Source organism: Oryzias latipes, chromosome 7 (assembly GCF_053564925.1).
Source record: "Oryzias latipes strain Hd-rR chromosome 7, Olatipes_Hd-rR_3.1".
Classification (NCBI taxonomy): domain Eukaryota; kingdom Metazoa; phylum Chordata; class Actinopteri; order Beloniformes; family Adrianichthyidae; genus Oryzias; species Oryzias latipes.
The window spans coordinates 13,811,500-13,825,492 of NC_136243.1; the positions used below are offsets into that span (position 1 = coordinate 13,811,500).

Below are 13,993 nucleotides of genomic sequence, written 5' to 3' on the forward strand. Positions count from 1 at the left end.
AAAAAAAAAAAAAAAACTTTGACAGGAATGACTTCAGGTTTCACTCTTTGATGTTTGTCTTTTTTGTCTTGAAGGCTCTCTGACACCTGTGTGCAGATTCAGACAAAGAGGATTTCCTCTCGGGTTTGGACAAAACCCTGCTATTTTTTGTTTGGCTGACTGGTTTTAACTTAGCCTAGCAATCCCTTCTCAACTTTGACTCAAGAAAGGTTTGATAATGTAATAGTTTCCCACTAACTCCCAGGTTAAAAAGTCAGCTTTTACACCAATAATAACTATATGTAGGCAATAGTTTCAAAAACTCTCTTGATGCTTATTGGTTTGTTTTCTATTTGTAACGTATTCCTTTAAAGACTCACTTGGATGAAAATAGTGCCTTTGGTGCTTTTAACATGTTCTTGTGGCATTTTCTCATAATGGAGGACATACAAAAAGAAAATGAAACTTAAAATTGCATCACAGAGTTTTTCTTTATTCAGTTAGTTGTCAATCAGAAGCAGATGAAAAAATGCCAGTGGAAAAAGATTGTAACTGTGACGTGGAACCTACGGCAAACTCCATGCTCTGCTCCACTTGAAGACAACTAGATCCATGTACGTCTTCATTTTCCTCATCTGAGCTGGAACCTGGCCACAACTGTACAACTGGATAGCTCAGATATTGCTCACCATTTTCATTTCACGGGGAAGGTTGGGGTTGTGAGGAGCTACAAGCTAACGGGAGAGTGTAAACAAAACGATGACAAAAAGTGGGGGGGCACCAATTTTCCTACCCACAACTCAGAGGCAAATTTCTAATACACTCTGCAGAAACGATGTCCTAGAAAACAACACATTTTTTGTATTTAGACCAAAAACGCCAAAATCATAATAAAGAGACCACTGGGTGATCGGAGATGATCGGATTGTTTTGATTTTATTGGAGCACAATTTCTGCTTCATTAGGGAGTGTGTCTTTGATTTGCAGGTTGTTGGACTCATGGGTAGACTCAACGAAACTCTCAGTTTATTTTTTCCCCCTTAATCACCTGCTTTTTGGCCCGCTATTGAGTTAAGCGGCTGAACTCCAATCAGTATGGCTGCCCCAGTTTCAGCCCTCATTTCTGCCATTAAGAATCCTTCGGGTGACGTCAAAGATTAACTGTCCAGGTATTTATGTCCATGGCATAAACTCATTACGATGCTTGGCCTGTCATCCATTCACCTGTGCAAAGGCAGTTTACGCTGCATTACATTTTCAAATTCAGTGTGACTGGCAGCCGCTCAGCCTCAGCAGTTTCTATAGCTTCCACTTGGTGGGGATTGGCTCAGAGCATCAGGAAGTGACTAAAGCCTTACCTCATCCAGTTGTGCGTCTCTCCATTTTTCTCTGACACGACCTTAATTGGAAGTAATATCTTGGCTTCTGGGGAACGAGATATGCATCCCCCCCAGGAGCATCTTGCAACTCACAGTAATACCTAAGCCACATGTGGAAATGAAAACACGGTGTTGGAATCAGACAAGCAAGTAATCCAGTTTAAAATGTTCCTGTTGAGACTCCACACAATGCCAGTGCAGTTTTGCCGTTTGCACAACTGATCTGATCACGACTTGAAGTTCCAACATGCAACCAGCTTACGTTATGAAGGTGTTCATTTTAAATTCTGTATTTTCAATCTTTCAAGGGGGACTTTTATTCTTTCAAAGCCTTCAGAGACTGTAGGTTTTCTCTGACAGAGGGATTATGCTGCTTCCCTGAGGGAGTGTGTGCTGAGCGGGGAGGAGGATAATATAAAAGCTGAGTGTTTTAAAGGCCAAAAGATACACAGCCCTGGACATCTATCAACCCTGCCTTGGCTTGCCCTGAAAGATCAAGCATCGCTTACAACTTGCAGTTGCAGCTCGTACTGATTTTGATTTGATCATGTTGTTAGTTTGCAGCCAAACAGATCTGTTAAAGATGAGACCTTGGCTGGAGTTCTGTGCTGGGAGAGGCTGTGTCCTTTCCTCAACTCTACTATGCAGTAAACCTGTTTACCTCAGTTGAATAGAGGGTGCTAGAAAGGGTTTAGAGAGAAAAAATGCATTCAAAGAGGCATTTCCATCTTCATTTTTAAGTTTTTCTTCACCCAAATGTTTTCAGAACTAAATTCTTTAGTCATCAGAGAGCTCTATGCTGCACAAGGAAGATACATATTTGTACAGAGAGATTAAATGGTGGAAGTTTGAAACGGTCAACAGAGCATAATTGGGGACAGCTGGTGTCACAGAGGGAGCGCGGAAAAGCGGCAATCTGTTTGCACCACTGCTCCTCCTCCTCCTCCCGTCCGCCTGTGCGGGATCTGCAGGAAGGTGTTCGGGTCCAGCGATGTTTTCAAGGTTGAGCCAGAGAGGCGGGCAGCCACACTGAAGGCTGGGTTTTGTCATTTCACTCCAGCAGGCGCCCCGGTTCCAACAGAGCCAGCCGCTCATTACGAGGGGAGGGGGAGTTCAGCCTGGGAGCAGCATGGTTGTGTTTAATTGTGACTGATACTAAGGCAGGCTACATCAGTTCTCCTTGATTGCACTCAGAGGCAACAGAAGGGCTGGAGATTAAACTGGAGACTCTGCTCTCATAGCAACTGGATTTGTCAGATCCTAATACAGTTCAATGTTCTCATTGTTTTTATTGCCTTGTTAACAACTTCAGCCGGAGCAGTTCATTAAATCGTGATGATTACTTGATGTGAATCCACTTCAGAATAAGAAGGGAAATGGAAAAAAAAAAAGCAAAAGAAAAAAAAGATTTCATCACTGCAAGAAAGGATCATGTACTTCTTTTGCAACACATTAAGTGTTAGTCATGGTGCAGAGGGATTACATATTTTTTAAAGAGATATGGTTCCTTTTCCGCTACCCAACGGCTCTCAGTTCATAATGCAACCATTTGTTTTAATGGGCGGCAGGAGCGGATTGCAGGAAGTCAGTTTGGCACCCCCATTCAGTCATAGAGCCACACTGGAATTACCTGCAGAACTCGGTTTTATGGGATATGAAATGAAAGGAGCATTCCCCTTCAAAGAGCACATTTTACTGGATTTTATGTATTTGTGGGTCTGCAACTATGGGGAAAGTTAAAAATGAGAGACACGGCATAGCAGAAAGAAATGCCTGCATTTTTTATATAATCAATTGGAAGATTTCTGCTTTAACTTTTCTACCGATACTTTACTTTGTTCTAACTAGAGTCTAGAAAAGCTGTGTGCATGTTTATTCCCCTTCTTTTATATTTGGTGATTTGAAAGTTTTATTATGCATTCGTGGTTACTTGTGTTCACAGATAGAGGTTTCTGATGGGTTTTTCACCCCATGCAATCATTTTTATTGTGTGCCTGAATGCAACTTCCACAAATGTCCCATGAATCAGGGCCATTTGGGTTTTTTTCCCCTTGTTTTTACAAGGATTTCTCCTCATTCCCTGAATCTTATAATATTTTTGAAACGATTTGAATTCTTTTTTTCCCGTGCAAAATGAGATGTCTGTTGTTTTATTCATTAGTTAAGTCTATTACGCTCTTCTGAGCCATCACCATGTTTTTGATTGTGTCGGCTATAGCCTGGGATGGATTTTAACATCGACCATGTAGGGTTTTTTTCCTGCAAAATCTTTCCACTTCTATCTAATGAAGTGATCAAAGTTGTTCAGTAAGCGCCCTGCCCGAGTCCTTGGGAAAGACAATTTATATTATAGTTTAACTGGGAATGAACAGTGTGAAAAACAGAAAAATTGACAGAAATTTTTAGTAGAAAAGGTAATTGGATGTTTTGGTTTTCTATGTGAAGGAATGAAAAATATGACTTGCAATAACATTTTCATTAAATAATTCATTTGCATTTAATGTTTTTAAAATAATTCAAAGAATGCAAACGATTGGTCGGCCCTCACGAAATCTGGCCACTTTTTGCAAAAAGTTTGGAGACCCCTGCCCAAGGGGATGGGTCAACAGTGGAGAACAATTATACCCACAACCAGGTGTGTGACAACCATTGACTGTATATTGAGAACTGGACAGAGCGGGTGTCACCCATAGAAATAGCCTTAACTCCGGCTCCAGCTAAATAAAGTCAATTAAGTCGTTATTTTTTGCGAAACGGACCTCGACTTCCTGGAGCCAGTCGACGGGGATTGATCTGAGTTGGTCTGAGTCATGTTTCCAGGGCAACTACTGTCCTAAATCATGAGTACGCCTGTTAGAAGTCAACACCCTTTCCACTGAAAGAGGGCCAGCGAGAATCTGTTAATCAAACTTTTGAGGTGGTGGGCCAACGGGCACCACGTGCTTTTCCTGAGGCCATCTGATTGGTCAGTTTATAACTTGAATAACTTGCAATAGAGATAAAATATTGGGGGGGGGGTTAGCAAGAACATGTTAAGAAAATGGTAACAGAGCAAGAATGATTATGCTGACAAATAGAATGAGTGAGGAGTAGCTGTTTATTTCTCAATAGACGTCAATGGGATTTTGGCTTCTTGGAGCCAGCGGGTTCTTCTTTTATGTCCAGCTCTCATGTACAGTCAATGATCCCAACAGATGTGACGTTAACATAATCCGGATGTTACGTTTGTAATAAGCTCACGGTTTCTACATTTTTATATTACATCATCTCTTAAAAGATTCTTATCCACTATACATAACTTTACTGATGTGCACAATTGTTGCATTTTGTTCCCATTTATATTTTCCACAACATCAAACCTGTTGGAATTGGGAAATGGGAAGCCAGCATGCTGCAATCTTTTCAATTTCTTCCTAAATTTGTTTTTATTTGAACCATTAAACAAACAATTCTTTTATCCATTGCCTTGTTTTTCGCACCCATCGTTCATGCACTGCAACAAGTGACATTAAGCGATGATGGAGAAACATTTATGGTTATAATACCAGCACTTGAGAGCATCTTTCCTTTATGCAGCAGTGCAGTTTTCCAGCAAAAAACCTTGTATAATTTAGTGTCGATCAGTCAGTCTTCTGAATCCTTTTCCAGAGTCTCTATTGCACTGATCCCTCAGCTGTGGAGAATTGTCTGTGTAACTGTAGGAATGAACAGTAATGTCTTCTCTGCTGCTGTGCTCATTTGTGCTTTCTCCAACAACAGGACCTGGGGAGTTCAGACGGTCCTCCACGGAATTGGAAAGGCATAGGGATTGCCATGGTGGTGATCCTGGCTGTGATGTCTCTGGTCATTCTGTCTGTGATCATTCTCACACCTGGTAGGACTGCTGACAAAGCAGATGAAAAGAAGATGGGCTGCAGTATTGAGCACTAAATGAACTGCATGAAATCAAAAATAATGTTTTTTTTTTATCTCAGGGAAACAGTTGGGACAGAAAAAAAGGCTGGTTTAATCACCTTCTTTTTTAGTTTATGTATGTGTTTATGTAGTTTATGTAACACCCCCCCACCCCCCACCCCCCCACCCCCACCCCAAAAAAAAGCAATTTAACTTATTATGGGGTTCAAATCTCTATGACTAATTTTTGGCTCTTTTCAGTTGCCAAGCAACCTGGGAGATTCCAGGAGGTTACTCCACCTCTTCATAAAATAGTCTCTGAGAGATTAAATAATCCCAGAAAGAGTAACTTTTTGGTTTAAAAAATGGGATTTAAAAAGCCCTAAAACAAGATTTTTTATTTTATTTTCTTGTTTTTGATCACAAGTTCTGTTATTTCTTATCCATTTTGGCTGTTTCCACTATTTCCATTGTAGTTGATCTTAATTAGATGCAGGCTTTGGTTTATCACTGAAGAGAGATTAATAAAATATTGAACAAACTATTGACTTTTACCTGGCAATACATGGGATCAGTGGTTCTCAACTTTTTTAATGAGTTTGTTTTATAAAGCAACATTTATACACAGAAGGAATTCTATCGGTACAGTTCAGTATCATAATTTGTAAAATCTCTGAGTTTATACCCGAGTGTACCTCAAAATTATATCTGTGAAACAGAAAAGATGCATTTGTGAATTTATATTACGTGTTTGCACAAATATATATTTGTGAACTGGAGCGTGTGCATTTGTGAAACAGTTTGGGTGTATTTCCTACTTTTCCAAACACAGTATAAGAGTTTAGATACTGAAATCGCCTGATAGAATTCAGACTTTACAGAAAAACAGACAGACAAAAGCAAAACACTCAATTGGGAAAAAACAACAAAAATAATTTTTTGTTTAAATCAAAGTATGGCGCTATGATATCTAAGTCTAATTTTTGTCTTGTGCAAGTTACAAAATATGGGGATTTTAGGGTGGAATGGAGTTAATCTTGTGTGATTGGAAATAAAAAAAGTAAAAATTGCTGGTGCACCTCAAATTAGTGGCTTCACAGTAAAGATACTACTACAAGGAAAGATATTTATCAAAAATAAATAACCACTCCAATGTTGGAGTCAACTCTATTGATTATCCAGTTACATTTATTGATATAAATATGTGTTTCATATTTTCTATTTGTTTTTTTTTTTTTTAGAAATGACATTTTTTTAAAATATTTTTGATCACCTGGAGCACCATTTAGAATTCTCAGTGAGCTTATATGGTTTATCCTTATTTTTTTAGACAAATTGGGCTGTACATAAATGGGGAGATGGAAATAAAGTTCAGGCCACCATTTGTTAAAAACGTTTTGAACTAAGTCTTTATGTCTGCTTGTAAAGATGAGTCCCTTTTGTTACGGCATTCCCACGTGACCATGGACGATCTGGAGAGCAACACGTTTAAAGTTCATGATCCCTGTGTCTCCTGGTTAAACGGTAAGGATCTGTCTTGCAGCACAAAACATCACGTCTTAGAAGGACAATTAAAAATCAACATCGAAGAGAAATTCTGAAATATGCCTCCAAAACAACCACTTCTTGTAGCGAGCCAACAATGCAAGGAAAATCCAACACTCATTTTTGAAAAAATAATTTATTCTAAAACTTTATCAGATACATAGGAAAAATCTTCTCGTGCAAACAAACAAGTAAATGACCATATTTATATATTTTGAATTAACATTTGCCACATCTGACACTTCCTATAATTTATTGGTCACCTGTGCAACCCATGTGCCCCCCCTGCAGAGGTCTGCCATTTTTCAGCTCTTCATAATGTGAATCTTGATTCTGACACTTCAATGGTGATCTCACATGTCGCTTTTTTCTGATATGGGGAGTTCACACACACAGGCTGCTTTGTGGTTGTGCAGCTATTTTCAGTTCTTTTATGTGGCTCCAAAATGGCTTACCATAATAGCAGCCGACCTCCCGCTATGCTTTATCTCAACAGAGCTTTTACTGATTGGTTTGTATTGATTGTGTTTCCAAATTCATTACTCAAGTGAAATGGGTCGGTGTTGCTTTGTTTGTCAAAATGTTGTGGTTTTCTTAATTTTTAGCTATCAGGAAAACACCAGTATTCAAAAGCTGACAGTGATTACTCCTCGTGTTGCAGTTGCTTCTGCCTCTGCAGAAAAAACCCTTTGACCTAATGACGGATGTTCTTCTTTCCCGAAATGTCTTGGCCCTGTTAGAAAATGAAGTGGCCCTGCGCACCAGGGAGGGGCATGTCCTGACGTTCAGCCTGACCAATAACCGAACCACAACTCTGCTCGACAACAGCTCTCTGGTAAGTAGCAGCAGCAGAATTTGATTTTAACTCTGATTTGCGGATAAAAAAGGAAAATTGAATGTGAGAGGAGACACTGATGCTGTGAAATCCCTGTGCACCACATCCCACAGTTCAGACAAAAACAGATTTGGCAGGGTTACAGTATCTTTCTACCCCCACCCCCAAAATCTGGCTGTTCCATGAGCCCCTTAACATGTGTCTTCAAAGAGAATTTTCCAGGCGAGGGCATCATTTTGAACACCGCCTCTTCACAACACTGACAGACTTATATGGGTCATTGCAGGCAGGCTTAAAGCAAAGCTATGTTGTCACACTGAAAGAACTCAGTGTTGATATATGGCTTTTCATCCACACTGCCATTTCCAATTCAGAAGAATATTTTTATTTCCTTTTATGAACACCAAAAACCACAAGAGGATCCACAGATAAATAGGGGGGAGGGTGGCAGGAAATAGTGCGTCAGCGAAAGAAATTTGCATAAAAATGTATTTTACCCCTAAACTCATATACCGCTTCAAATTTGGAGGAAAAAAGAAAATAAAAAAGAAAAGTGATGACGGGCAAAGCTGTTCTTCTTGAATGTAGATATAAGAGGAAGACAAAATTGCTGCTGTGTGGCGGATATTAAAACACCACAAAAAGTGTTTTCATTGTCAAAGATTAATATTGGCAAAATGCAAAAACAACATTTACATTTTAATCTTTTACAGCACAAAAACTGATCGTTTTCATTAATTCCATAGAAACCATAAAACTGAATTTAGGTCCCACTCCGACCATCTTTTGATCTATTGTAAAAGCATTCCCAGTGATCTTTTAATTATGGTTATTTCTTATTTAAGACAAAACCTGTGTTGTTTTCTAGAACATAGTTTCTGCAGAGCGACAGAAGTTCAATAAGCTATGTTAACACCGCTTTCGGCAATGCACGTTCAAGCAGTCTAGGTAACACGCACTTCTGGCTTCAGTGTTAACAACTCTGGCGCTCATGCATAGCTACTCAAGTTTCTACAACTGTTTTCAGGATCTATGTACAAAACATGCAGCCACTGAAAGTTAAATGAGGTCAAACTGTGACCAATCAGAGACTCAGATTTGGTAGTGACCCATGGATGTCGTCTCCTTTTTTTTTTTTTAAAGTGCCAACCGTTGAAAGATTGATCATGGAAGAGAAATTAATAATTAATGACACCAAATATTTTATATACAGAATAGAGCTGTGAAAGAAAACGTCTGGAGGAAGATTTGCAAGATTTGCAACGCTTCGACATTTTGCGCAAAGCCTCTTCTAACTGTATGTGGTGGACATGAGTCAGTTAACGGTAGAAAAAGAAGAAGAAGCCCCTCCCTGCTTTTCAGTGTGAACACGATAAGCTAAATCCGCATTTAAGAACTCGTGTTTAGCGTTTTTTTGAACTTACATCACATGCCCGGTGTGACCATACTTTTAGAAATTTGCCTTCCCTTCCTGTCATCCATCAGTTTACATGCTCTCCCGCTAGCTAACAGCTCACAACCCCAACCTAACAGTACTGGTGCAGCTATCCAGCCGTACAGTTTTGATCCAGATGCCAGCTCAGACGAAGAAAACCAAGACGTACATGGATCTATTTCTCTACAAGTGGATGACTTGGAATGCAGCAGAGCAGGGAGCTCATGGCCTGCTGATTGTAGCACCTACATCACATTCAGTTTTTTTGTCTGCTCCTGATACACCAAAATTTAAAGAAAGAAATACTCAGAAATGGAATTATAAGATTAATTTTCTTAATATGTTTATGGGAAAAATGCCACAAACACCAAAAACACAATTTCATCAGAATGGGTCTTTGTTCAAGCCTAAACTCAAGCATGTTTCCTCCCCCCTTTTGTTAATATGTCAGATGTCTGATTAAGAAACACAAGATGCATTACAGTCTGCTGTACTGTGACAGCTTTATAAAAAAATGCAAGCTGTTTCCCAATTCTTATTAAAACCTTAAAGACTTCATCTGCAAGAAAAGAAACAGCAAATGTCTGACCGAAATCCATAAAGAAGAAGATAGAGTGAAACTACAAACAGGTGACCTTTAAGTAATAAAAGACATTGGTCAAATCAATGAAAACAAATGCTCCATAAAATATTGCACAAACCTTTCTTTCCAGGAAAATGTTGTGGAATTTGAAATTCTGTCGTGTCAATAATTTAGCGTCTGAGGTGTTGACCTGAAAAGCAAATCTAAGACTTCACTTGAGTCCTTCCACTGAAAAATATCTTTCTGTCAGGTTTGCCTGAGCTCAGTGGAATTACAACATGTAGGTTACTGATCCAGTTGTGAAGAAACAAATCGCAAAAATTATAATCTTGGAGCCAAATGCATTAAAAATATACACAGAAAAGAGTTTGTTCAGTGAAAAAAATCAATTTAAAAGTAATGTGTTCTGAAAAAGAACACATTACTCTGAAAAAGTATTGAGGTGGTTTTTAAACCTGCTAAGATTTTTTTCTTATAAAACCCATAAATAATGTGTTACTTCTTAATGTCATGACTTCCTTCACTGCTCCTATCTTTTCCTGCAGGACCTGACCGCAGCTACATTCCAGGTGTCGGCAGATAAGATGTTTGTCCTCCTGGCGTATGACATTCAGCCGGTAAGTCTCACTGTCTTTAACCCAAAATTGCCTCAGATTTGCCCCAAAGGCTGTGCCATTATAGGCTTTACGTTCAGCCACAGAGCTTCCACTAATGTGCAGAACAGGTTATCAAACCCCCCCCCCCCCCCCCCCCCCCCCCCCCCCCCCCTAACAGGCCTCCACGTGTCTAACAGGCCACTTGTGGCCACTAAACAACACTTGCATGCAATTTTGATCAGAGCTTTATTGGAACAACAGAACATCAGCATGAAGGAGAATGTGTGTTTATGCTTTGGAGCGCTTTTTCTCCCCCCCCCCCCCTTCCTGCCACTGCAGCAGTCTACACTTCCATAATGCTGCACTCTAAACGACTGGGGTAACATATGAGAGATGGAATATTTAAAGTGGCTGATGGATCTAGTGTGGAGCCCTGAGCAAAGAAAGACGGAGGAATCCCTGGGAGGTGTGTGGCAGATAGGTGTCAAGGAAGACAGGACAGATCAGGTGGGATGAAGAAGTGAATTTGGAGCGGCAGTGATGAAATTGCCCCGCTCGCTCTGTGCAGAATTTTAATAAGGAGCTCTCAGAAAATCACAACTGCAGGTGGTTATCAGATAAGGCAAAACGTTCGCTCTTTCTGCTCCTTTCGTGTTTGACACCGTCCTTAAATGTTTCCGACCTCCACCTCTAAGGACGGAAAAAAAAGCACATTTTTATTCCGTTTTGTTAGAAATCTGAGGTTTTACCTCTTTATCTCCTTCAGAGACGGGCTTCTCTTTTAATCACTGCATATCATTTCACTGTGTGTGGGGAGGCAAAATGAGCCTGTTGCTGTGTTACTGCATTCGTCACAAACACACTGCAACCACGCTAACTGAATTATTGAGTAGCCGGCTTGCGTTCAATCTGTTTTCACGAATCGCTGTAGAAAAATGGCTCAAATCTTTGCCCCAATTTGTGGCTTGCTTTGCATATTTACTCTGATGGAAGCCGAGACATCCCAGAATGAGAAAGTGAGATATCAGAGGATTCTTTAGAAACATTTGGGAGATTTCAGGGGTGAGCCACCTCTTTCCCCTCCTTCCCTCATCCTCCTCACTCACATTCTTCTGTCTGTCTCTGAGGTGGGGGGGTTGTGCTGACGGAGGCAGGTTTTGCAGCAGCCACCGGCTTTAGATGGGGAGCAGATCAGAGTGGCAGAGACAAACACAAAGCAGAGGAGAAACGAGAGCCGTTTTTTTTTGTTTTTATCCTCATCTCAGGTTCAATCTGCTGATCAAAGATAACAATCTGAAATAGGGGGGGATGAGCTGGTTCAGCGAAAATTAAAAAGCAAAATTATTTGAATAGGAAAACAAATAAATCTCCTTGAATTAATCTTAATTAGCTAGGTTTTGTATTTAGAATTTCCACGAGAAGAGAGGGAAAATCTGTGCTAGACCTCAGTGGAGGTTTTATTTTTTTGGAACTGATGAGCTAAAACAACCGAGTTGGAGCCTGCCAAGACTGCGCAGTTTAGGAACAAATAAAAGGAGATGTGTCTGCAGCGCGCAGCCAACACTGAGGAGCAATGTGGAGGTGTGCGGCGGGAGCAACGATAGGAAGCCTTCTTTTATCTCTGCATTGAGAGATTAAATAGTGCAGCAAATAGCTGTAAACTCTGCCTACCATGTCTGTCACATTATCTGTCAGTTCTTTAATCTGTGCCTAGTGCCCTGTCTCATCTGTTTTGGCAGAATGGAGGATGTGAGTACTAAAACGGAGTGACAAGCCCAAGAACTGCATGATTTATGACATGTTAGCGGCCATCAAATTCCCTCTGCCTCCTCGGGACAGATGCTGTAGCTCTCCCTTTCTGTTTATCCTGAAGACACACGCAGCAACAGGAGCATGCAGACTCAACCAAAAGGCCTCATACTGTTACAGTGCGGGCTTTTCAAAATAAATCAAAAGATGACTAACTATGGCACTGCAAACTGTTTGATCCCTGCTAAAAGCCTTGTTTTATAGATATTCAAGATGTTTTCAATTCTTTTAACGTACCTTTGCTCTACAGCTTTTCTCAAAATCAGCACAGTAGATATGTTTTTGTCTTTTTGATAGCTAAAATTTAGAAATAAGGAAATTGTTTTTAAAACTAGTCAAAATCCTTTTGCTTCATACTCTCGACAATAGAAAAACTTGATTTAGGACTCAGAAAAACTGAAATTGCACTGTAATTTTGGGTTCAATGGTTACTTTAAAGTTTGATAAAATATAGACTGACAGGCATTGTTATTATTTTGGGGGGGAAAAAGTAGATTTTTATTCTAAGAATTAGTGCTTGTTTTATGTTATGTTTATTGAGATGGGCCAGCTTGCATAAAGATCGTGTTGACATTATTGGGCTGTATAACGTTGAATTAGAACTGATAGTTAACTTAACTTGGAAGTCCTTGTTTCTAGATGTTGATATTGTATTACATGATTTCTTTTGGAGCAAAAATTGCTTCATGGGGAAATCATTTTACTACTTTCTAGTGATTTTCTTGATAAGATTAGTTGTTATTTCCTACTTTTTGGCTACCTCTTTTGTGCTAGTCATCCTGTGCCTCTCTCCCTCTGTGTGATGCAAAATGTACCTTTCCGTTTTATTCATTTCATCCAGTTGCCTTTTGTCACCTTTTGTGTTTGACCATTTCACGCCTCCCCGTTTTTTCCCCCCATATCCTGCCTGCTTATTTGTGTTGTAAAAACAGCCAGGCTTTGGCACCTCGATCAGATTTCTATTTCGTTTAGGCAGCCTTGGAATTTATCAACCCCCTCCCCTCCTCTTATCCCTGCAACTTTACACACGTGTCGCCCCAACTGTGCATTTTCAAACAACACTAGAAAAAAAATCCAATTTCATTGCTAAGTGTGCTGCATGGAGGATGTGACATTTAATTTCTGTAGGGACTGGTTTTTCCAAGTGGCTGAGGTTTCAGAGGCCAGCGGGCACAAATCCAGTCCTTTTTGCCTGAAAAAGAAGGGGGGGTTGGGAGAAATCAATGCATTACCTCAAGTTCATCGGGCAGTGCTTTGATGTGTTACGATTAACACAGAGACACACATACAAATTCATCATTGATTCTGCTCTCCCAGTCTTTTCGGCGCGTTAATTCAATCTTTCGGAGGTGCTGATGCTTGTACTAGAACTGCCAGCCACAATTCAGCTGAGCGGGATGAATACTGGGCGTTCTAATGAATCAGTTTAATAAGAGTGTGCGACTTAGATTTTGTGGGGTTTTTTTGTCTCAAACTTTACTTCATTCAGCTGTGATCACCCTAATGATGTAACACGGGTGAAATTGCTTCCAGTGGTTTAATGCGTTTAGCAGAAAGCTGTAAGTCAGATTAAGATTGTCTCATTAAAAGTCAGAGCTCAGCAAAACCATAACAAAAATGGTTCATCAAAGTAGAAACGTTAACAGTTTGACCTTTTGCTGCAGTCACTTGGTTTGCTCAGAGGAAGCAATTTCAGAAAAAATGGATTTGTTGCCTTTTGGTGTGTTTTGTTTCTTTCTAATATCCAGAAAATAATTACATTTTTATGTCTTAAGGATAACTGGGCATTAAGGAATTAACTAACCCGTAAACTCTACTGCGTCAAAGAACTGACTGAAAAATCAACTTACTTTCTTAATTAAGATGTTTTTAAACCCTTTGATAAAAAAAGCAATTTTAAAAAAAGAGAAATAGATTGAATCAGATATGATCCATTGG

At 39.8% G+C, this 13,993-nt stretch overlaps 1 protein-coding gene across 1 annotated transcript in view; it reads left to right on the forward strand.

Moving 5' to 3' along the window:
- Positions 1-13,993, forward strand: part of LOC101157536 (inactive dipeptidyl peptidase 10) — a 29,454-nt gene that overhangs the window by 2,631 nt on the left and 12,830 nt on the right. Inside the window, exons 2-5 of the mRNA XM_023956823.2 lie at positions 5,118-5,232; positions 6,681-6,776; positions 7,538-7,632; positions 10,196-10,267. Of these exons, the coding sequence (XP_023812591.2) occupies positions 5,118-5,232; positions 6,681-6,776; positions 7,538-7,632; positions 10,196-10,267 (378 nt within the window). The remainder of the gene's footprint in view (positions 1-5,117; positions 5,233-6,680; positions 6,777-7,537; positions 7,633-10,195; positions 10,268-13,993) is intronic.